Source organism: Maniola hyperantus, chromosome 24 (genome assembly GCF_902806685.2).
Source record: "Maniola hyperantus chromosome 24, iAphHyp1.2, whole genome shotgun sequence".
NCBI classification, from domain to species: Eukaryota; Metazoa; Arthropoda; class Insecta; order Lepidoptera; family Nymphalidae; genus Maniola; species Maniola hyperantus.
Genome location: NC_048559.1, coordinates 9,124,045 through 9,148,297, shown reverse-complemented (window position 1 = coordinate 9,148,297; position 24,253 = coordinate 9,124,045). Strand labels below are relative to the sequence as shown.

Sequence of the window (24,253 nt, the reverse complement as noted above, 5' to 3'; positions counted from 1 at the left end):
CACGCTGGTCAAGTGCGGATTGGCAGACTTCATACACCTTTGAGAACATTATGGAGAACGCTCAGGCATGCAGGTTTCCTACTGCGATAAGTAGGTAATTAGAGGTACGTGTGTGCCTGGGATCGGTGCCTGTACTTCCACGCTGACGTCTACCACCTAGGCTATCATCAATATTTTATTATTTATTTTATATATAGGTAAGTACTAAATAATCAAGCCCCAATTATGCGTATATGTGCAAAATTTAACGAAATATCAAAAAACATACCTGGCATCGACATATTTCATGACTCAGCTACTGCATTAAAAAAAACGCTCTTATCATTTTACGGTGGGTTCATCTCCTAAGTAACTTAGTTATTTGTTTAGTTAAGTAGTTAGCTAAGTTCTTTTTATTTGTCAAGATATTTTGCAAATGCTGTGTAGGTACACATTTTATAGATACATTTAGCCTGTGTTTGTTTATAATTATATGTTCGTCGCTTCATCTTTCAGATACAATTAACAAGGTAGTCCTTTTAGCCTACAGGCATCATTCGCACGTTTAGAGCATCGATTTGTAATCGATCTATACATTTTTTATTTTTTTTGTCTATGGTCACTCACCGCCGCGCCGGCGGCTCGCTACCTTCCTCATTCTTTTTCCGAGCGGGCAACGTTCGCACGTGCCTACTAAAGTTTATAATAATAACCTACATTTGGAAGTGAAGTTTTGGTTTTATTTTTACTTTTTCTTCATCATGCCGAAAAGAAAAAATGAGGAAAAAATACGACGATATCAGCGCAAGCTTCGAAAACTCGAAGCGAAACAAGATAAGTACAAAAGGATTGTGTACTCGTCAGAAGATTCTGATCAATCAGGTTAGTACCTTATATTATATTTTTCAGTGATATTTACAGTAGTAAGGCTCGATCCCTTTGAGATTGATCGTGTGTCATCACAAAGGCTTTCATCCCGAGAGGTTAACCGTGTGTTAACACGTGGGAATTTCGTAATCATCCGAAGGGTGATTACATCATCTTGAGAGCAAATAGTGGGATTACGCATGTAATGCCGGGAGGTGGATCGTGTATCCTCACGAAGGCAATCCTAAATTACATGCTATATAGTACGGAACATGTAATGCCGGGAAGTGGATCGTGTATCCTCGCGAAGGCAATCTCTTAGTACATGCTTCGGAGTATGCGATAATAATATGAAGTGCCTGGAAGTGGATCGTGTATCCTCGCGAAGGCGATCTTTATATTAAAAATTACCACATGGCAGAAAATATTTTCTTTACCGAAAATTTTTCTTCATCTACCCACAATATTTTAATTTTTTACCTACCCTCAGTAGTATTCTGGTTTTTTCCAGACGATGGTATTGTCGAGCCTGATCCACAAAATTTGGAACCTGTAAATCAGGATGACATCGGGGATCATGTAGAAAATGATATTGGGAACAGCGGTGAACCAGCCCCAGGGCCGGCTACAGAACCGGCTGCTCCAGAATTAGATCCGGACATTCTTTCCGCCCTAGGAGAGACCACTAAAGAGGTCCCTAAATTTGGTCTAAAGATTCATGATAAGCTCTCGTGCCTGTGGTTACCTATATTAAAAAAGAGCTTAAATAAGGACGTCAAAGAAAAACTGGTTAAGGAGTACCTTATACCAGAAAATTGCTCATTGTTGCAAGCGCCAAAATTAAACCCGGAAATTTCAGCGGCCGTAGTCGAGGGCGCCCGCACACGGGATAAGAGGGTAGAAACGGTACAACAGCAATTAGGACAAGGCATCGCCGCCCTTAATAAAGGTTTAGAATTGCTGTTAGACGATGGAAAAAACAGGATCCAAGCCATAAAGTTTCTAAGTGACAGCTGTCGCATTCTATGCGACCTGCACTACGTAGAAACAGAGTCGAGAAAAAAATTTATTACGCCAGGATTAGACAAAGCTTTTTTAAATATCATACAAGATGTAGACAGAGACGACTTGCTTTTCGGTAATAAGCTTTCCGAAAAAATAAAAGCAACAAAAGTAATAGAAAAACAGGGGTTGCAGATAAAAAAGCCTCCTCCAACCCCAAAAACGTCCACATCCACATCTACAAATCAAGCATCGACGAGCCGCTCACGTCAGGGAAACTGGACGGGCCCTCCTCGCTTCTCCTCGATCAGGGGGGGGAGGGGAGGGCAAAGGAGCAGAGGTGCTCCAGTAGGACGGAGGCCTCAATCAGTGGGTCCTGTCCAGCAGAAGCAGCCTACGCAGACCAAACAGCCGCGTGCAACAACGCAGCAATAAAGGTACATGCCGGTAGAATCCAACATTTTCAGAAATGCTGGCTTCATATTACTGATAATTCTGAAATACTTAAGTGGGTTTCGAAAGGGTATTCAATACCATTTTGTAGGCAGGTTAAACAAGTTTCAAGTCCAAGTAACCTACTCTGTGGTACTGATCGTGTAGATATGATAGACTCAATTAATAAACTGCTAGACCTAGGTGCTATATCTGTATGCAATAGATCTAAAAATGATTTTTGTTCAAGAATATTTTTAGCTCCTAAGCCAAATGGGTCTAAAAGATTTATTTTAAACCTCAAAGCCTTAAATAAATTTATTCATACAACACATTTTAAAATGGAGGACCATAGGACAGCAGCTAGATTGGTACCTAGATCAGGTTTTATGGCAAATATAGACCTCACCGAGGCATACTTATTAGTTCCTATCATAAAAGCACACCGTAAATACTTACGCTTTGAGTTTGACGGAATGTGTTATGAATTTAACGCCATGCCCTATGGTTTATCCGTAGCACCTAGGGTTTTTACAAAACTAATGAAAGAAGTCATGAGTTTTTTACGTAAGATGGGCTATAAATCAGTAATATATCTCGACGATATTCTATGTATCGGAAATACATATGTAGAATGCCAAGACAATGTCAACAAAACCATTTATTGGCTTCAATGTCTGGGGTTTGTCATTAATTATATTAAAAGTAACCTCAAACCTCGACAAGTCTGTAGGTTTTTAGGTTTCATCTACAACACGTTAGATATGACTTTAAGTTTACCGGACGAAAAACGTCAAAGTATTATGCGGTTAGTTGAAAAATTTATCACACTGCCCAAATGTTCAATCAGAGAACTATCACAATTTATTGGAGTTCTCACTGCGGCTTGCCCAGCAGTCAAATACGGTTGGTTATATACAAAAACCCTTGAACGCCAAAAGTACTTAGCCTTAAAACAGTTTGAAAATTTTGAAGTTAAAATTAGACTAACGGACGTTATTTTACCTGACTTATATTGGTGGCGAGAGAACATATCATCCACTTGTAACCTTTTGAGATCTGACAATAATTTTGAGTTAGAAATATTTACGGACGCTTCAAAAATCGGTTGGGGCGCTTTTTGCAATGGAAAACGTGTAAATGGGGGGTGGAAAGTTGATGAATCTTCTTTCCACATTAATAGGTTAGAATTATTAGCTGCCTTTCTGGGATTGAAATGCTTTGCTAGCACACAGTATAATTGCTCGATATTGTTACATGTTGACAATACAACAGCCTTATGCTATATTAATCGCATGGGGGGTATTCGGTTTCCTCATTTAAATGATTTGGCGAAACAAATTTGGCAATGGTGTGAGATGCGAAAGATTTCATTGTTTGCGTCATATATTAATACACATGCAAATATAGAAGCTGATCAGGAATCACGAAAAATTAATTGGGATATAGAGTGGGAACTATCACAGTGGACATTCCAAAAAATTGTTAAATCTTTAGGGGAACCACAAATTGACCTATTTGCATCTCGAACCAATGCCAAATGCAGCCTTTATGTTTCGTGGAAATCTGACCCCGACGCAACGTATATCGACGCCTTCACAATTAGCTGGCAGTCTCTCTTCTTTTATGCATTTCCGCCGTTTGCCCTAATTCTTAAATGCCTGAGAAAAATAATCACTGATAAAGCTACGGGCATTCTAGTCTTCCCGTACTGGCCCGGGCAGGCTTGGTTTCCGCTTCTCAAAAAAATGCTTATTTCAGATATTGTTATCTTTGAACCTAATCGGGATATTTTACGTTCAAATTACAGATCGTGTCATCGACTTCACCGCAGCCTTTCTCTGGGGGCCGCGACACTCTCAGGGAAGCATTCAGTAGACTAGGTACCCCAGAGATAGCACTTGATTTAATGCTGGCATCGATTTCGGACAATACGATGAAGCAATATTCAGTCACCTATAAATTGTGGTGGTCGTTTTGCTTAGAAAACTCTATAAAGACTTTTGACGCTCCATTATCGGCAGTAATAACATTTCTCGTTAACCTTTTCAATAAGGGTGCTTCCTATGGTACCCTTAACAGTCATCGATCTGCCCTTTCGTTACTTCTAGGAAATAATATCGGGTCAGACGAACGCGTAAAACGCTTATTAAAAGCTTTTTATAGACAAAAACCATCCCATCCGAAATACACCACGACATGGGATCCAAAAACGGTACTCGACCATATTTCTGCATGGTACCCGAATAGCGATCTAAGCTTGTTTGAAATTTCAAAAAAATTAGCAATTTTGTTAGCCTTGTGTACTTCTCACCGAGTACAAACGCTGTCTTTAATTAAGATCACCAATATTAACAAGAGCGTCTCAGGTATAAAAATCTTAATACCCGACATTACAAAGACCTCGGCAGCTAACCGTGAGCAGCCCGTGCTTTTTTTACCCTATTTCGTTAACAACCCAAGCATATGCCCGGCAAAGACTATTATCCCTAGAAGATTATCTTCAGGCAACATCAAAGTTACGAACAGAGGTTACTACTAATTTGTTCTTAAGCTATAAGAAACCTTTTAAGATGGTAACATCACAAACAATAAGTAGGTGGATAAAACAGACTCTGGCGGAGAGCGGCGTCGATATCTCAATATTTAGTGCACATAGCACTCGTCACGCCTCCACCTCGGCGGCGGCCTCCGCAGGTGTCTGCATTGACACCATAAGAAAGACAGCTGGCTGGACTAGCTCGTCCTCGATGTTTGCTCAGTTTTATAACCGTCCAATTACAGACGAAGGAGCATTTGCTCGATCGGTTTGTGGAGTTAACAATAATGATTGATTTATCGATGATTAATAGGTATAACCAATTAGAAATAACTGATTATAGAAATTAGCTGATTATTACTATTGTGTGTTGATTAAGAAACATAATATTACTCTTAATTAACGTTACTAAATATTAAAAGTTTTTTCAATTATGTATCTGAATGTTTTTTACTGATGTTAAAAAATAACTTATCATTTCTCTGAACATCTACCTTGTTAATTGTATCTGAAAGATGAAGCGACGAACATATAATATAAGATCAAATGAACTTCGTGAAGTTCGATCATTATTATATGAGTCGCTTCATCTGAAGATACAAGTTCCCACCCACCCACAACCAAAGGGAAAAAACTTTTTATGTAATATCTCTAAAAAGAATGAGGAAGGTAGCGAGCCGCCGGCGCGGCGGTGAGTGACCATAGACAAAAAAAATAAAAAATGTATAGATCGATTACAAATCGATGCTCTAAACGTGCGAATGATGCCTGTAGGCTAAAAGGACTACCTTGTTAATTGTATCTTCAGATGAAGCGACTCATATAATAATGATCGAACTTCACGAAGTTCATTTGATCTTATATAGTTTGTGTTAAATTAATGTATTGTATGTGTCCCTAATAAATAAAATAAAATAAAATAAATAAATAAGTATCTGCACTATACCGACGAAATTAACCTACAAAATAACTAGTTCAATAGCAATAATACTTTCTAGAATAGATCGCAAACCAAATTGGTCCATGAAGTATAGTTTGAAAGCAGAAATGGCAGACCATTCTATTGGGTTACAGCAATTTGGTTATAAATGGTAGGTATTCTTTGTAAACTAATATTGTCCCGGGCAGAGCAATTTATCGGAGGGACGTAGTTTTATAACGAGCCGGGGCACGCTGGGCCGATCGGGTTTTTATCTTTTATCGACATATTTATTGTGGACCTCTTAGGCCGTTTCTTCAGTTATTACACTAGCTAAATGTACGCATTTTTTATTTATATCCGACTAACTTATGCTCGCGACTTCGTCCGCGTGGACTACACAAAACCCCTATTTCACCCCTTAGGGGTTGAATTTTCAAAAATCCTTTTTTAGTGCATGCCTACGTAGCTATCTACATGCCGAATTTCAGCCCGATCCGTCCAACAGTTTGAGCTGTGCGTTGATAGATCAGTCAGTCAGTCAGTCACGTTTTTCTTTTATGTATTTAGACACCAAAACATCGTTTTTTGCTTGATGATTTCCAATTATAAAACTACCGGTCAAGTGCGAGTCCGATTCGCCCACAAAGGGTTCCGCACCAACGCCAGCTGACCCGCACCGGCTTCAATTAAGTGGATTTTTGAAAATCGGTCTGGGGTGGAATTTCCAAAAAGTACGGTAAACCTGAAACCATTATAAACCAACCAAAAATAACACACTTTCGTATTTATAATGGGTAAGGATTTCTCGAAGGCGTTCATGTTCACGTATAGTAGGGATCCATCTACCAGTCTCAATATCAAATAACAAAAGGAGCAATAACATAGAAACAGAAATAAGCTAGCTACTCCTGCGCTCCGCCTCTGGAAGGTGCGAAAGTCATTTGTGGGAATGAGTGTAATATTTTATAATAAAATTCCACAAGCAATTTTAGACTTGCCTTTACACAAGTTTAAAAAATGTGTTAAAAGTATGCTCCTAAAAAAAGCATATTATACAGTCGCAGACTATGTAAACGATAAAAAAGCTTGGATTTGACTCGCTCCAGCAATGCACGGGGCTGCAATGGCTTGTATAGTACGGTATAATAACATTGTAAATTGAAAAATTAAAAAGAGCAACCGCCGAGTTTCTTGCTGGTTTATCTCGGTAGGAACGGCATTCCGAACCAGTGGTAAATTAAAACTACCTGACTATTCAAAAGCACTTTTAAAAAGTTTACATGAATAAAAAACTTCTAGAAAAATTCTATTCTATTCATATTTTCCTCGGTAACAAACGACTATTTTTATTTCACTAGCGATTTATGTAAAGTGAAAGGTTAGGTCCCGCCCACACTGTTGGGGTGGTAATAACATCCGTTGTCGTTGTCCACTGCTTTGCTGCACTTGCACTGGTTTCTTTTGTTAATTTATTAGCAGTAAGCGGTGATCCTATAGGTACGGGCTCCGAGGTTGAATCTCGGGCACGCACCTCTAATTATTTAGAGCAATTAAATATCGCTCTTCAAGGCTTACTGCCAAAACTTCTACTCGGGTAGCCTGTGGGTCAACTATTCGAAAAAGGCCATAGACACCTCAAGGGTGCAGTATAACAATGGGTTCAGGATGTTGTTGGGCTTGCCGCGGTTCTGTTCAGCGTCAGGAATGTTCGCAGATGAACGGACTGATGACTTCTTTACAGTAATGCGGAAGAAGTCATCATCACTGCTGACAAGGCTGCGCTCAAGTACCAACTGCATCCTGAGCATGTTTGCGAGCAAAATGGACTCACCAATGCTTGAACACTTTGTTCAAGTGTTGGTGAGGCCACATTTGTAAATGTAAATAATAAAATTAAAATAAAAAACTGTCTTTTTCCCACAATTGTATTATTAGTTACTAACATTAGTTTTTAAGTAAATATGTCTACTAACAAATTGAGCCATAGATGCTTTTAATAAAAAGATTTTATTTATTTATTTTATTTATATCACTTACTTTAAAATCGGTAATAGAAAAGATGGTATACACCTTTCTCTTTCAATATCACATAACAAAAGAAGCAATGAAATATTTTGTCCATAAACAAAAAAACTATTTTTATTCACAAGCGATTTATTTTTAAACTGAAAAAGCGTAGAGCCACCCACACACCGGGCGGTAATGACATCCGTTGTCGTTTTCCACTGCTTTGCGTTCTAGTTTATTCAGTCGAGTTTTTTTTCATTTTACTTACTTACGAGTGTGATATCTACGCGGTAAACGGTGATAGCCTAGTGGTTGAAACTCCAGGTTTCATATTCGGGGGTCCGTGGCCGGATGCCAGGCACGCACCTCTAACTATTTAGAGTTATCTGTGTTTTAAGCAATTAAATACAATTTGCTTTAACGGTGAAGAAAACGATCTTCCATTTCCAGTATTAAATAACAAAAGAAGCAATAGCATATTTTCCTCATAAATAAACGACTAGCGATTTATGTTTAAAGTGAAAAGGTTAGGCTCCGCCCACACTGTGGAGCGGTAATGACATCCGTTGTCGTTTTCCAGTTTATTTAGTTGAGCTTTTCTTCGTTTTACTTACTTGCGATTTCTAAGTGGTAAGTGAGGTAAGTGTGGTTAAGTAGAATGGTGAACGAGGAACAAAGGCAGTGAAGTTCCTGAGCACACTCTCCAAAGTATTTACTTATATCCGACTAGCTGATACCCGCGACTTCGTCGGCGTGGAATTAAGTTTTTAAAAATCCCGTGGGAAATCTTTTATTTTCCGGGATTAAAAGTAGCCTATATGCAGTGGCGTGCAGGTCATAGAGGCATAAATGCACTGCTTACCCCATTTGTAATAGTTTATGCATATTTTTCATTGTAAACTGCCAGTAAACAGGTTCCTACCTAACAAATGCCTACCCTGGCTTCAAATCCTGTGCACGCCACTGCCTATATGTCACTCTCCAGGTCTTAAACTATATCCATGCAAAAATCACGGTGATCCGTTGCTCCGTTGCGACGTGATTGAAGGACAAACCAACAAACCAACAAACAAACACACTTTCACATGTATAATAAGGGTACTGATAAAAGAGCGATAAGTAGGCGACGCGCGACGGTGCTGCGAGCTGACCAATGGGGTCTTGGACTGTACCTACTAATAAAATGATGTGATTTTTTGTATAGCGGTAATTTATGGGGCTATGACTACAACAAATACTAAACATTTCAAAATGCCGCCATGAAAATTAAAAAAGTGGTATTTCACTTACGATGGTACGGAACCATTCCTGTGCGAGTTCAACTCGCACTTGACTGATTTTTACAAATTCTTAAATGAACTGATTCCGTATTTTATCTGAAATCACTTTCTTTACTTGGTAACATTATTTAGGTATTTTCGGGTAAACTTGTATCAAATTACCTACCTACATAATATATTCGACTCATAGGCCTCCCTACTCAGAAAAGTTAGGAAGTTTTGGCACAGGTAAAAAGTTTCTCTTAATTCATTCATTCATTCACGTGATTACTTATTCATTCAGATTCAAGTAGATAAGCACTTTGATAAAATAAAGAATGAAATGGTTGATTCTCTCGCGAGTCGCGACCTTGGGCGTCGAACCTACTACCTGAACAGCTAGAGTCCGAGTTCAAAGTACTGCGTTCTGTACCTATTCCCTGTAATGGTGCATTTTATTATAATGTGAAAAATATTTGGTGTCACTCGGGATGATGTAAGGATTCTAACGATACCCGATACATTCAAATCTGTTCAGGCATTAAGAAGTTATGGTGGAATAAAGAAACTCAAATACATAATACATGAACCCTGGAAACATTACACACCTTTTTTTGGGCAGAAGTGTAAAAAGTTTTTAGGGTTTCGTACCTCTTGTACTTTCGCACACTTTGTTGTCTGTCTGTAGTGTAAAAAAACCTATAGAGTACTTCCCGTTGAGCTGGAATCATGAAATTTGGCAAGTAGTTTTCGACGATCCCAAACTAACCGGCTCGCTAGAAAGCCTGGAGCACCGCAGAGACGTTAGCTCTTCTATCGCCTTTATAATGGGGAGTACTCTGAAGAGCTTTTTGACCTCATTCCACCCTCATTTTTCTACAACCGCACCGCGCGCCACCGTAAGGAATTTCACCCTCACCACCTGGGTGTCTGGTGCACTTCGACCGTCTGCTGTGCCAGATCCTTCTTGCCACGCACATGCAAGGAACCAACTCCCATCGGCGGTGTTCCCACTAGATTACAACATGGGGTTATTCAAGGGGCGGACCAACAGATTCCTAAAAGGCCGGCAACGCATCGGCGGTTCCTCTGGTGCTGCATAAGTTCAAGGGCGGCGGTAATCACTTAACATCAGGCGACCCGCCTGCTCGTTTGCTCGCTAGGTATCTCTATAAAAAAAAGGTAGGTGTAAACACAAGTAAAGGGAAAAATCTGAAAACTGTGAATTTTTTACATTACAAATAAAATGTGTTCATGAAAAACATTACTTTTCTAAACCACATATACATGGCGCTGTTACCATTATCTTGCAATGTTACGTATACAAGTTTTAAAATATTTTGTACAATGGTACGGGACCCTTCGTGTGCGAGGCCGACTCGCACTTGGCCGCTTTTTTTGGTTTAGATCCCGCTCAGATAAGTAGGTACTTGTATCATCAATGTGTTGTTGCAAAGTGCGACAGAAATAACTATCAAAGCGACAGTAGAGTCAACTCAAAAGAGTCGCAGAGCAAAACAACAAGCTGCTCGAGGGCTGTTCTGTGTTCAGTACACCCACCCTATCGCTAGGGTTGCCAACTGTGATTAATTAATCAGTATTTCCTTTGCTGACAAAAGAGTTAAGAAAATTGAAGCTGTTCATAGAAAAGCGCTACACCCGGCCCTGAAAATGCTCTAAAGTTAATTTTTTTTAGGGTTCCATACCCGAAGGGTGTCAACGGGACCTACATAGGCAACATTTTATTTTCAAATAAAATTAGAGATCCCTACGAAAACTGTAAAAAGCTATCCGTGCGAAGCCGGGGCGGCTCGCTAGTGCAAATATAAAGGTAGGTACTTCATATTTTCCCCAGTGGATTTCCCTTTATGGCATTGACGCAAAGCGCTCTTTACGTACAAAGAGAGCCTCCATTCATTGCATTGAGATTCGCATCTAAAGTATTTGCAGCGGGAAAAGCGATTTTATTTATGAACTTTTCCCTACTTTCAGTAATTACTTAACTCGACTATTTAATAAATGCGAAAGTTCTGTCTATGTATGAACCGCTTAGGTTGCGTTCACACCAATACAATTTTCATTAAGCATCTTTTTCTGTTAAAATCGTGTGAAAATACAAAATTATTTCGGCGAAAATATTTTGTGCTTAAATGATAATTTTCACAAACAGGAAAAATGTGAACATGGCTTTTTAATTAAATCTTTCTTGAGTCGTAAATCACTCTACAATGTACATAATATGAAAAAGGAATAGGCTACACTCACGCCAGTCGGTGTAAGCCCAACTAACTTTTTGTTCCTGTCCTGTTCTGTTCTTTTCGGCTATAACTACTTACCGTAAAATGTTTATTTGCTAGGATAGGCTCTAAGATGTTAATTGTAGACTTTGATGATGCATGATTAAAAGCATTAGTTACTTGTAACATTAGCGATTTCTGGTTACGCGGCTCTAACGTGTGGCTCGCGTATGTTACGCTCCGCGCACGATATTGGAGCTTGGACCGCACGCGATACAGCAGTGCTAAATTTTAGCACCTTATTATTAGGTTTCTGAAATAGATTCGGCTAAATGGAGTGATCAGTGACCCATTGGGGACCGTCTGTTACCCGCGATCACTAGTGCTAGTAGCATGTCAATGAACGCGAGCGTGGCGAAGCTCGCGACGCTGACATCGTACTGCCGGGGTTACGTGGCTCGAGCCTCGAACACTTAGCGCGTGTATGTTACGCGCTCCACACGATATTGGAGACTAAATATTGCGGCAAGTGGCGTAAGGTGGCCTGTGTATAATCCGCGACAGGTTGAGAAGGCAATCGGGGTATGAGGCGGGGGGAGACGCACTGCATGTCACCCGCACTCGCCCGCCCCAGGTTAGCGCGGGGGCTGTGTGGGTGTACGGGTTGTTTCCTCCCCAATTTGCGTCTTGACCTGTCGCGTACTATTCCGAAGTAAGTTCGTCTGGCTGGAGTGAGTCAGCGGGGAGGGTCTATTACCTGCAATCACCAGCACATCGATGAGCGCGAGCACGGCGAGGCTCGCGACGCTGGTGGGCTCGTCCCAGCGCACGTCTTCCAGCAACGCCGCGCACGCTGTGACGTTTAGCGAGCGCATGTTACGCGCCCCGCACGTAACAGCGCACGCGTCGCGCGGCGCATCGCCTCGCTGCCTCACACACTCATCGAGATGGAGATCCGCCCTCCTGTAACAAAGCAAACCTATAATTCAAAAACCAATCACCAAAAATGGTTAATTAACGTTATATAATGATTCCAATTTTAATCTGCAAAAATGTTACTGTAGGTATTCTTATTGTTAGTGGATTAGAGAACTGAAAAAATTCAAATGAAGAATTGTCAGTAGATTGTAAAAATAATCTCGTTCCAAGGGGTGTTGATTGGTCGGTTGACAGTGGTTTATCGGAACAACTCCCTGACGACCTCCCTGGCGCAGTGGTGAGCGCTGTGGTCTTAATAGTGGGAGGTCCCGGGTTCGATTCCTGGCAGGGGTTTGGAATTTTATAATTTCTTAATTTCTGGTCTGGTCTGGTGGGAGGCTTCGGCCGTGGCTGGTCACCACCCTACCGGCAAAGCCGTGCCGCCAAGCGATTTAGCGTTCCGGTACGATGCTGTGTAGAAACCAAAGGGGCATGGGTTTATTAAAAACTGCCATACCCCTTCCAGGTTAGCCCGCTATCATCTTAGACTGCATCATCACTTACCACCAGGTGAGATTGCAGTCAAGGGCTAACTTGTATCTGAATAAAAAAAAAAAAAAACAATCGTGTTGCCATCTGCACGAACGTTGTCTTTCAATTCGTTGGACTCATTTGCCTCGCAAATATTTATTAAGTAGTAGAACTTACAAAATTACACGTCGATTTAAAACCACTTCCTTTTTCTGAAGTAAAAATGTAAAATATCTGTTTATTATACGATTGCCAAAAAAATTTAATACTTATTTTCGGCTATAACGGCTAGCAATGCAATAATTTACTAACATAGCTTTGGCGTATTGCCCCAAGTTGGATCATTTAACTGGATCCGCAAAAAGCACGTAATAGCTACCATCTGTTAGCCTGCGGTTACACAATTAGTGCAAACGGCGCGTTAATCAAAGCTTACAATAAATATAGCTCATTGCCAGTAGGTACCTAACTCTGTAGTCTGTACGCTAACCGTTCCTAAATAAACGGATGACTATGTTTAAATGAGCGGGCTGGGAAATAGAAGTTGGACTAAGCCTTTGAAGGTAGCGGTTTTCATTAAAATTAACATTAAACTAGCTGATGCCCGCGACTTCGTCTGCGTGGTTTTAGGTTTTTGAAAAATCCCGTGGGATCTCTTTGATTTTTCGGGATAAGTGGCCTTTGTCACTCTCCAGGTCTTTAACTATGCCCATGCAAAAAATCACGTCAATTGGTTGCTCCGTTGCGACGTGATTGAAGGACGAACAGAAACGAACAAACCAACAAACAAACATACTTTCGCATATTTTATAATATGGGTACTGATTAAATCAAATCAAACCATTAATTTTATTCAAATTGGATACCATTGTACACTTTTTGATTGTCAATAATTATGGAATTTGTAAGATTATGTATCCAAAGTTGATAATTAATTACGTAAATTATTAGTATTAAAACTACGAGGGTTTCAAGTGCGCCCAGCGGGGTGATTCGCTAACTCAGTGTCTAACACTGAATGATAGCCACCGAGCTAATTTTTCAATCCGTTGAAGGTTTTCTACGAAAAAATATTTAAATACCACCCAGTGAAGCAGCAATGTAGAACCAACCAACTTCGGTGGCTATCATTCAGTGTTAGACACTGAGTTAGCGAATCACCTAGCTGGTATGAGAAGAAACAAACAACAAACTCAGTCGGGTACTCTTTTTATTACAGTCATTTCACAATGTCACTTAAACTAACTAGAATTACCTATTATTAAGTTATGTTAAGCAACTCATTCCCAAGCTTTCTCATAATTTAAAAAATCCTTTATAACGATTACGAATTTTTATTTCTTCAATAAAACCAACCGTACATGTTACGCGAGCCGCACGATGTTCGCGCAACGTGCGCGACGCGTACCTTGCGAGGTTGGCAACCATAAGTTGTCTTCCCGTGGCAGAACGATTTGCCCTCAGTAGTACTATTGAAATTTTGAGTTACCCTAAAAAAATAAAAATGTTTTTTTGTTTTGAAATAATGATTAAAAAAATCGGCAACTCGAAAGTGTGAGAAAAAATAGTAACTCCCTAGACGTAACGTGAATAGTAGGTACTGCACATCCACTCGAACCGTGCTGCCAATAAAGTGAAAAAGTTTAGAGCAAAGTAAGCTCTCGCGCGTAGCGGCATAAACTAGCCTGTACGTAGGTACGCGTTACTACTATTGGTTCGAGGTCTCCTTCGAGTTTTGTTTTTCTCGATTGTAAATTTGACATTTTTGGCTCTAATTTTTTTTTATATTTATAAATCGATTGTAATACCAAGACAAAATCATTTCGCTTCGGGAAAACAACCATTAAAATTTCAGCGTATACACATAAGGGCTAAATCGAGGCCAACAAAATTAGTATGATAAGTAGTAAGTAAAGTAAAACGAGTTGCAGCTATTACTAAAACGCTGTAGCCCGAATTTATTTATACAACTATATTCCAAGATATTAGCTATGAAAGTACTAGCTACCAGTACAAAGATAGCTTTTATCTAGGAAACGTGACACTTAGGAAGATTTTGTCTCAAAAACACTTGTTTGGATTGTTGCCAGAGTATTGATTAATGTGGGTTTTATATTATGTAGTAGCTATTTTGAAAAAAAGATCATCTTTTCTTTTATTATGTAAAAAAGTATGGCCTACTATTTTTTTATTGTTTATTTATTAAACTTGTATAAAGTACACAATATGATTTCTGCAACATTCAGTGCCCCATTCAACCCCCTTGCGATTTTGACTTGTAATGACCACTCTTTCGCTTATATTTTAGACCTCCCACACAGCGGCACATACGATCAGTTCACTAATTAACTGTCCCTCGGGCATGTTTGCCTTTATAATTGCCACGCTCAACTTTTGCCTCTACTGTATGCAGTGGCGTGCACAGGCCCGGAGCCCCGGGTATGCATGGGGAATACATCGCAAAAAAACTAATTTTTTTTTTTTTTTTTTTTTAATTTAAAAATTAAAAAAAATTAAAAAAAAAATGATTGATGATACATACTACTATAAGCTGTGATAGCCTAGTTGTTAGGACGTCCGCCTTCTAATCGGAGGTCGGGGGTTCGATCCCGGGCACGCACCTCTTACTTTTCGGAGTTATGTGCGTTTTAAGTAGGTAATTAAATATCACTCGCTTTAACGGTGAAGGAAAACATCGTGAGGAAACCTGCATGCCTGAGAGTTCTCTATAATGTTCTTACAGGTGTGTGAAGTCTACCAATCCGCACTTGGCCAGCGTGGTAGACTATGGCCAAACCCTTCTCACTCTGAGAGGAGACCCGTGCTCTGTAGTGAGCCGGCGATGGGTTGATCATGATCATGATGATGACTACTATAAAAAATAAATAACATAAAAGCACATACCTACTTGCTACTCGCCAAAATTAGCTGATGTTAGGTACAATACAATTTACAAGGAAGCGCTCGCCGCGCCGCATGCCTAAAGAACCACCTCAAACATCGAAATAAGTGACTTTATCACTTTTTTGTGATAATTGTAACAGTGATACACATATTCCTTTGCGAATAATATCTAATTTTACGTTAAAGGGAAAAGAAACAAAGTTTTGTCTAAGTACCTTTTGTAAACACACAGCGCCATCACAAACTTCACATGAATAAACTTCCATTTTCCAAATAAGTAATAAGTATTCTATAAATAAACCTTTATACAAACTTTTAAAATCACAAAACGAACTGGATTTCATTTACTTCACGTAGTTATATCCACAAAAACTCTATTTTTCACCAAAATAAAACAAAACACTGCACATTGAACGATTGGAAACAAAACAAGATGGAGTAGGTAATTAAAGTTTGAGATTTTTATGCCAAAATATACCAAAAATCTCCTTAAAAATTGAATTAGTCATAAAAGCTATTATTTATTTTGCAAGAAATAGTATTTAATTATTAAAGAACTATTGCAATTATCAATAAAAGGGCATAATGCTTTTAAATCTTTTATTCTTTTAAATAGGACGAGTTTTGGTTTATTTATTTGAATTTACGTTCGAAACATAAACTGGCAAACTTTATCTTAGAATCTAAACCGTACTCAAATTTATGGAAAATAATATCAATAAATTAATTAAATTGAAAAAGTATAGAATTATAATAAATATAGCTACTTATTTTGATTGTAATAGATTAAAAACTCAAATGCTTATATGTACTTACGAATTTAAACTCCGCGCGGTATTGAACTCTCTTGTGATTGGACAGAAGTCGTGCTTATTTCGCCCGTCAAAAAGGGGTCATTTAGGGTCATTTGACGCACACATTAACAAGTTCTAGGAGAAATGTCTCACACATCTAGACCTTAGAGTTGCGTAATATTACTATACGTGTAAGCGTGGATGTGTGAGTAAAAGCACAACTGGATTTTGCCTCTGATGACGCGTCTCGTCGTCCGCGTCATGGGAGAGGACTGATAGTAGTACCGAATACCGATAGATGGGGTTCACTCAAGGTTCAACGGCTAAGCTTACACCGACCGCGGCCGTGGTTCGTGACTGTGATAGTGCTATGATTTTATTGCAAGGCGCGGCGAGCTATTTGACGAATTTTCAATTATTTAAAAAAAGATTCCAATCATTTGTAGATTCAAAATGCCAGAGCTTTACCAGAGTAAGCCAGGGTATGCTGAGCTTTTAAGCTTATATACTTTGCACGCCACTGACTGTATGCCATTATCTGGGCTACGGTTGAAAGGGTTTCACTATCTGTGGGGTCAAACTAGGACTAACTTGATTCTATTACCAACATAAGCATCATTATCAACAAAATTATGGAAATAGGTCTCTTGTATGGACTTCCACACGCCACGGTCTTGCACCGCCTGAATTCAGCGGCTTTTTGCGACTTGAATGATGTCGCCTAGTGGGAGAGTTTGCTAACCCTTTCCCGTGTAGCGCTTACGAGCACGAAGAAACCAACATTGTAAGTGTTTTTCTGTTTGTGTGGAAATAAATAAAATAAAAAAATCAACTTCGCTGCAGTGTAAGGTCGTCATTCCAGCACTTTGGGACCCCAGCGATTAACATTTCTTAGACTGTGCCCATTGCCACTTCATGCTTATAGTTAAAGACCTGGAAAGTGACATAGGCTATTTTTATCCCGAAAAATCATAAAATTCCCTAAAAACGTTAATCCACGTGAACGAAGTCACGAGCTTTAGCTCGTATGTAATACACAGATTTTTACGTAATGTAGAGAAGTGTAGCTTCCCTGCATTTGAATAAAAGCTTTTTATTAGTTTCCGCTCACTGGGGTTGGATGCAATCCAGGCCGAGTGCAGCACCGACTACCGACTACCGACTACCGACTACCGACTACCGACTACCGACTACCGACTACCGACTACCGACTACCGACTACCGAGCGAGTAACGCTGCAGTTGATTGAGTGTCAGCCATTGCTCCCACTCTACTTACTCTGTGTAAAGAGCTATTTCCATGGAGAATGCTCTAGGGTCCCCAGTCGAGTTGGATTCAGCGGTTACTCTTTCTCGAAATTTTTTTTTGGTCCCGGCAGAATACCAGCGCTCAGGTTTTATTCTCAAAACCTGCAGCATTAATGCTGAGCTGGGGCCATTTCATCTTGTGCCAAGTGGGTGCAAGAACGAATTTTAGATTTAATTAATTATTAAATACTTCTTATTATCTACTAACTACTACCTACTAACCATTAATTTTAAGTTTGTTAGATGCATACCTTAGGCATAAGATGAATAAACTAGTTTTCTTTCTTCTTTCTTTCTTCTTTAAAATTGGTCCTAGGTATAGAAACTATAGATAGGTAACATGACGTCGACATCGAGAGAGAGAGAAGGGCAGTTAGAGTAGTAGGTACCTACCCATATTATAAATGCAAAAGTGTGTTTGTTTGTTGCTTTATTGGTTAATTGTTTGGTCCTTCAATCACGTCGCAACGGAGCAACGGATCGACGTGATTTTTTGCATCGGTATAGATTAAAACCCGGAGAGTGACATAGGCTTTTTTATCCCGGAAAATCAAAGAGTTCCCACGGGATTTTAAATAACCTAAATCCATGCGTACAAAGTCGCGGGCAACAGCTAGTTACCTACAAAACGCGATTCTAGTATTTCCAAAGCTCTTTACAAGCTCGATGCTTTGGCGGAAGAAGAAAACTCGAACAAAAAGTATCTAGTAGTGGCCTACTTACACACGGGGTTTATGCCCGAGGCTGCTAAAATGGAGCAGAAAATAAGTATAGCACGCGACTAGCTTATGCTCACGACTTCGTCCGCGTGGATTACATAAATTTCAAACCCCCATTTAACCCACTTAGGGGTGGAATTTCGAAAAATCCTTTCTTATTGGGTACCTACCTAGTACCTACCCTTTACAAAGAACACACCCTCCAAATTTCATCTCTCTAAGACCAGCGGTTTAGGCTGTGCGTTGATAGATCAGTTAGTCAGAGGAATAGTCGGAAAAGTCTTTTTATAATGTTTAAGTATACGTAGATTTAAAAAAATACAAGCGGCTAAAATATTAACATTTATTGGACCAAAAGTATCCATAACCAATTAAGGCACGGGCCACGGCTCACTACGAGATTCATTTTACGAGATTACTTCTGTGATAATCTCGTACAATAATAACATTTGAATAGCGGATTTCTCAGTATATTATCGGATTTGATACACGGTTTTTACGGAATAAAATGTTTATTTTGTGAAAATTCTGAGAGTTAAGGTACAAGACTGTGCTTAGCTTTACATACTAGGTACTAGTTGATGTCCGCGACTTCGTTTTAAAAATTACAGTGAGAACTCTTTCATTTTCTGGGATAAAAATTGGCCGATGTGTTAATCCAGGGTATAATCTATCTCCAATTCAAATTTCAGCCAAATTCGTTCAGTATTTTTTGTGTGAAAGAGTAAGAAACATACACACATTATACACACACACACACACACACTAACACATACAAACAAACAAACTTTCACCTTTACAGTATTAGTGTGATTACACTAGCTGATGCCTGCGTGGATTTAGTTTTTTTTTAATCCTGTGGGAGCTTTTTGATTTTCCGGGATAAAAAGTAGCTTAGGTCGCTCTACAGGACTGAACCTATATCTATGCAAAAAATCCGTTGCTCCGTTCGGTTGTGGTATGATTGAAGGACAAACCACAACAAGCAAACGGACTGCCACTACGAATCTGTCTGGCCCTGGCCTGGTAAACCTAAATCATCTAGTTTATAAATGCGGAAGCGTGTTTGTTAGTTGGTTAATCCTTCAATCACGCTGTAACGGAGCAATGGATCGTCGTGATTTTTGCATGGTGTACTTAGTTAAGGATCTGTAGAGTGACATATGCTACAATACGCAGCCGAAAGTAATGTACATCGGCTTTTAGAATGACATTTCGGCGTTGTAGAGCGTTATCTCTGTCACTAATAATAATAATAATAATAACATATAATATATATACGTATGTAATGTTTATGTAGGTTTATTTATTTTTATGTATGTAAGTATATTATAACTCTTTTGGCTTTTATATGTATCTATTTTGTACGCGGGCGTGAGAGTAGATGTATATCCATAATAATAATAAATATGCTTTATTGTTTACATTATTGCTAGTAACTAGTATGTACAATGTTACACTCACACCTATATGACGTTTTGTCGGTCTCAGCGACAGAGACAGTGCTCTACAAATCTGCTGGCTCCTTTAAAAGGTCGATGTACAAGTACCTACATTGCTTTGGGCCGCGTCTGTACATTTTATGCCGGAAAATCAGAGTTCCCACAGGATTTTTTTCCTAAATCCACGCGGACGAAGTCGCGGGCATCAGATAGTAATGTTATATGTAGGGGCTACGTAGGGGGCCTCACATAATGGGTAGGTGGGGACTGCGGAGCCCAGTTAGCGGCTGCCTTTCGTTTTTCAATTAACGCGCCGAATGGACAGCACGCTCCGATTGCGTCGATACCGGCCCTTTCAAACGTTTACAATGTTACCTCAAACACTGTTTGACCATTTTGGCTTAAATGCTTAGTGAATGGTCACTCCTCCTCTTTCTCTGGTTCGTTTTTAGGGGTCCGTACCTCAAAAGGAAAAAAGGAACCCTTATAGGATCAATCGCGATATCGCCCGAATGGTAACTCTTAGGAAAAAAATTATAGAGACCATTTTTGTAGAGAATTTTAAGATCTACAACTTTGGTTTGAAGTTTTCAAGAAAAATCCAAAAAACATCAATATTTTGACCTTTGACCCCAAATAACTTTTGTAGCACACATAAGATCGATGGGGATTTTTAAAACATTATTTGTAATGGTACCTAAACCCTCTCCACCAATATTTGGCTCTCCGGGAATTTTTGTTGACACCCAGGTGGTGAGCGTGAAATTGCTTACGGTGGCACGCGGTGCGGTTGTAGAAAAAGGAGGGTGGAATGAGGTCAAAAAGCTCAAAAAGCACTCCCCATCATGAAGACAATAGAACACGCAAAGAGAGCTTACGTCTCTGCGGTGCTCCATGTTTTCAAACGAGCCGGTTAGTTTGGATTAAAATAAAATAGAATCATAATAGAAAATAGTCTCTTTACTGTAGAACCTTGTTTATTTTAATGACGTCGCAATATTTTATATTCGGTAGAAACATATTCCGATACAATAATAGCGCAGAAGGAAAATATGCTGATAGTACGTAATAATGTAGGTAAGTACTTGTTATATTTAATGAGCCGGATGTCGCATAAACTCAAACTCAAACACAAATTTCTTTATTGCGAATTTGGGTAAACTGGAGATGTTACAAAAACAAAAAGGTACAGCCAAATTCTGCCCGTTAGCATGCAATATGTTATGATATACAACGTGTAGGGTAAAATTGATCACATTAAATAGGTACTCAGTCACAAAAAAAAAAATTAAAACTTTTCTAAAAGTTAATCATAGTAAGTAGGTAATTCGGATTTCAAATTATGTGCTTGACTGAGAATCGTGTTAAAATAATTTATTTGAAACTAGCTGACCTGGCGAACTTCGTTCCGCCTAACAGTCGATTCTTTAATTTTTTTTAATACTTTAAATTTTGCTCTCCGTAAGAACCATCCTCGTACTTCAAGGGATATTATAAAAAAGAATTAGCGAAATCGGTTCAGCTGTTCTCGAGATTTGCGATCAGCAACACATTTAGCGATTCATTTTTATATAGTATAGAGAAAATAGAGATAATAATATTTTAAAAGAATGACTGAAAAGGTTTACCTACCGAGTACATACTTACTTATATACTTACTCCGCGACAGGTCGAGGTGGCAATCGGGGTACGAGGCGAGGGGGACGCACCGCACACCCGCACCGGTTAGCGCGAGGGATATGCTTAGTAGCAGAAAATATAAAATTTTCTTTTCTAGCTTATTTCACGCCTGACTATATACAAAATGCTTGCTTAAAATATTTTCATAACAAAAGCCAGCAATATATATTCCTATACTGAATACTACTTTAATTTTCGCTCGCTTCAATGCTGAATAAATAAATAAACTGAACCATCCTGTATATTATCTCTATGCGCCGCCCCGCGATTTGAATAATCGCCCGCAGCGCCACCTACCGTTATTAATAAGCATACATTTTCCAAAACACATCCTTTTTTGAAATTGAAAATGCCATTGCAAAGTCCATTCATGATTTAAATTGGAGTATAAATAAATGGAAATGGGTTCCATTTAGGTTAGGTTAGATCGTCCAAGATTTAGGTCCAAGATTTAGGTTAATTACTGTGGAGATTTTGAATAAACGATACTTCATAATTTAAGTCCCGCAAATTGCTAATGCGCGTGGCCGCCATTTTAGTGACGTCAGGCTGAAGTATCAAGCTGATGGTATATTTTTATTTCAGCTGACGTCATTATGACGTAATTTCAATGTTAATGAGAAATGGTTCCAGCGCAATAGCAATTTGCGGGACTTATGTGCCTAACGAATGCGTGGCACGAAACGCGGCCGCCCCGGAAGGGCGTATCAAACCATAGCAGTTCGTATCAGAAACGAACGTTTCGTGCGAGTAGATTGGATATCGACCAGATGAGATGAAGGATGCCGACGCACACGATTCTTCGCTGTTCTGTGGTAAAACGGTGAAGGAAGAACAAGATTGTGGAACAAGGAAGAACAACATAACATAAACAAAATAACAAAAGTCATGTAAAGTGGACAGCAGCAAGGTAGTTCTTATTGCGTCTTCTATGTGTCATCATCATCAACCAATACACGTCCACTGCTGGACACAGGTCTCTTGTAAAGACTTCCACATGCCACGGTCTTACGTCACGTTGAATCAAGCAATTCCCTGCGACTCGTTTGATAATATTATACTTAGTCTGTTCACCTAGTCGGGGGTCTTCCAACGCCATGCTTTCCGATACGAATTACGAGGTCGCCATTCTAGCACCTTGGGACCACGAAAACATTACACTCCTTTTTTGGGGCAACCCTCCACCTCCCATGGCCCCACCAACCTCTCGGTTATATGGGCCGAATCGCGGGAGGGCGCCCGTTCGGTACTTGCTCTTGGCATTTTTCCCGGGGCGCCTTCTTGACTCCCTACAAATTATTTTTGTCTCTTCCTTGTCCCTTATGCTCACTCTCCCCCCTTAGGGGCTAGACGTCACTAACACAGCTGTGATCTCCGCTGCTGCTCCTCCGTGGTGCCGGCCTGGCACCTGCACGCTCTGAGCTGCTTCGCCTCTTATGCCAATGGTGCGCGAATTCCCGTAGCCGGTTGTAGTTCCCCGCCGATGAAACGAGGTCCGTGTAGAAGACCGGCCCCGCTTCCCCGCGGACGATCCCATCCAACATCGTCACCCACAAGTCCTCATAAAGGGGACACTCCCACAGCACATGGTGCCTATCCTCGTCGCCAAAGCCGCACTCGCACGCCGGGCTCTCGCACAACGTCATCCTATGCAGGCGCGCCCGGAAACAGCCGTGTCCGATGAGGATCTGTGAGGTCTCGTAGTCCGGCGCGACCCAGGTGGCCCCGAGCCTGCCGGATACGTCTGGGAAAAAGCGTCGCAATTCGTCACCCCAAATCTCCGCAGACCACCTTTTTTGGGGCAGTCTTCTAAAGAGGACAGCAGCAAGGTAGTTGTTACAATGTGCTATTAATACAGGTCAAGGCGTCGCCGCAGCACGTCGGCCGTGTGTCTGCACGGCGCACATAAATCACAACAACAAATGCACTGATACCGGTATCGCGTGAGTAACGTACCCGATACCGTTCCCGTTATACGCTGGCACCGTTCCAACTCGCCACGTTTAGCATTCACATGCACATGCTATCTGCATGTAAGTTTCCGAATAGTGCGGATGCCCTTAGATGCTTTTGCGTCTTTTTCTATCAACATCAACATGATCATTACTAACCGGTAGACGTCCACAGCTGGACATAGGTCTCTTGTAAAGACTTCCACACGCCACGGTCTTACGTCACGCTGAATCAAGCGATTCCCTGCGACTCGTTTGGTATTATAGTCTATCCACCTAGTCAGGGGTTTTCCAACGCTAGAATGGCAATTCCCCACCGAGAGGTCGCCATTCTAGCACCTTGGGAGTGGAGCACCGAAAACACTAGCTACACTCCTTTTTTGGAGTAGTCTAGTCTAGCTAAAGAGGACAGCAGCAAGGTAGTTGTTATGGGTCAAGGCGGTCGCCGCAGCACGTCGGCCGTGTGTCTGCACGGCGCACATAAATCACAACAACAAATGCACTGATACCGGTATCGCGTGAGTAACGTACCCGATACCGTTCCCGTTACACGCTGGAACCGTTCCAACTCGCCGCGTTATTCACATGCACATGCTATCTGCATGTAAGTTTCCGCATATGCGGATGTACTTGACGTTTTTGCGTCTTTCATTTGCGTTTATCTTTTGTTTACCTACAGGGTGTTGTTGCAGGTGTTCAAGTTTTCTTACGATTAATTTTTTTAGGGTTCCGTAGTGAAATAAGAAACCCTTAGGCTCTTTA

General features: G+C 40.2%; 2 protein-coding genes across 3 annotated transcripts in view; one reads left to right on the top strand and one right to left on the bottom strand.

Moving 5' to 3' along the window:
- The window catches only part of Oamb (Octopamine receptor in mushroom bodies), a 98,098-nt gene that overhangs the window by 15,044 nt on the left and 58,801 nt on the right, over positions 1-24,253 (bottom strand). The window contains exon 2 of the mRNA XM_034981260.2: positions 12,002-12,207. Coding sequence (XP_034837151.1) covers positions 12,002-12,119 — 118 coding nt within the window. The 5' untranslated portion in view covers positions 12,120-12,207. The remainder of the gene's footprint in view (positions 1-12,001; positions 12,208-24,253) is intronic.
- Positions 664-4,118, top strand: LOC138404027 (uncharacterized). Of its 2 annotated transcripts, XM_069506770.1 has the most exons (3): positions 664-861; positions 1,358-2,285; positions 4,091-4,118. In XM_069506770.1, the coding sequence occupies exons 1-2, from the start codon at positions 741-743 to the stop codon at positions 2,281-2,283; spliced, it is 1,047 nt and encodes a 348-aa protein (XP_069362871.1). In that variant the 5' UTR covers positions 664-740; the 3' UTR covers positions 2,284-2,285; positions 4,091-4,118. The 2 variants fall into 2 exon arrangements, with proteins under 2 accessions (XP_069362871.1, XP_069362870.1); XM_069506769.1 differs by lacking the exon at positions 4,091-4,118 and having other exon boundaries at positions 1,358-2,964.

Excerpts from the sequence above, each read along its gene's own strand:
- LOC138404027 (XM_069506770.1), top strand. The coding sequence starts at position 741 with ATGCCGAAAAGAAAAAATGAGGAAAAAATACGACGATATCAGCGCAAG. Across the intron at positions 862-1,357 it reads AGAAGATTCTGATCAATCAG|ACGATGGTATTGTCGAGCCT; the intron begins GTTAGTACCTTA and ends GGTTTTTTCCAG.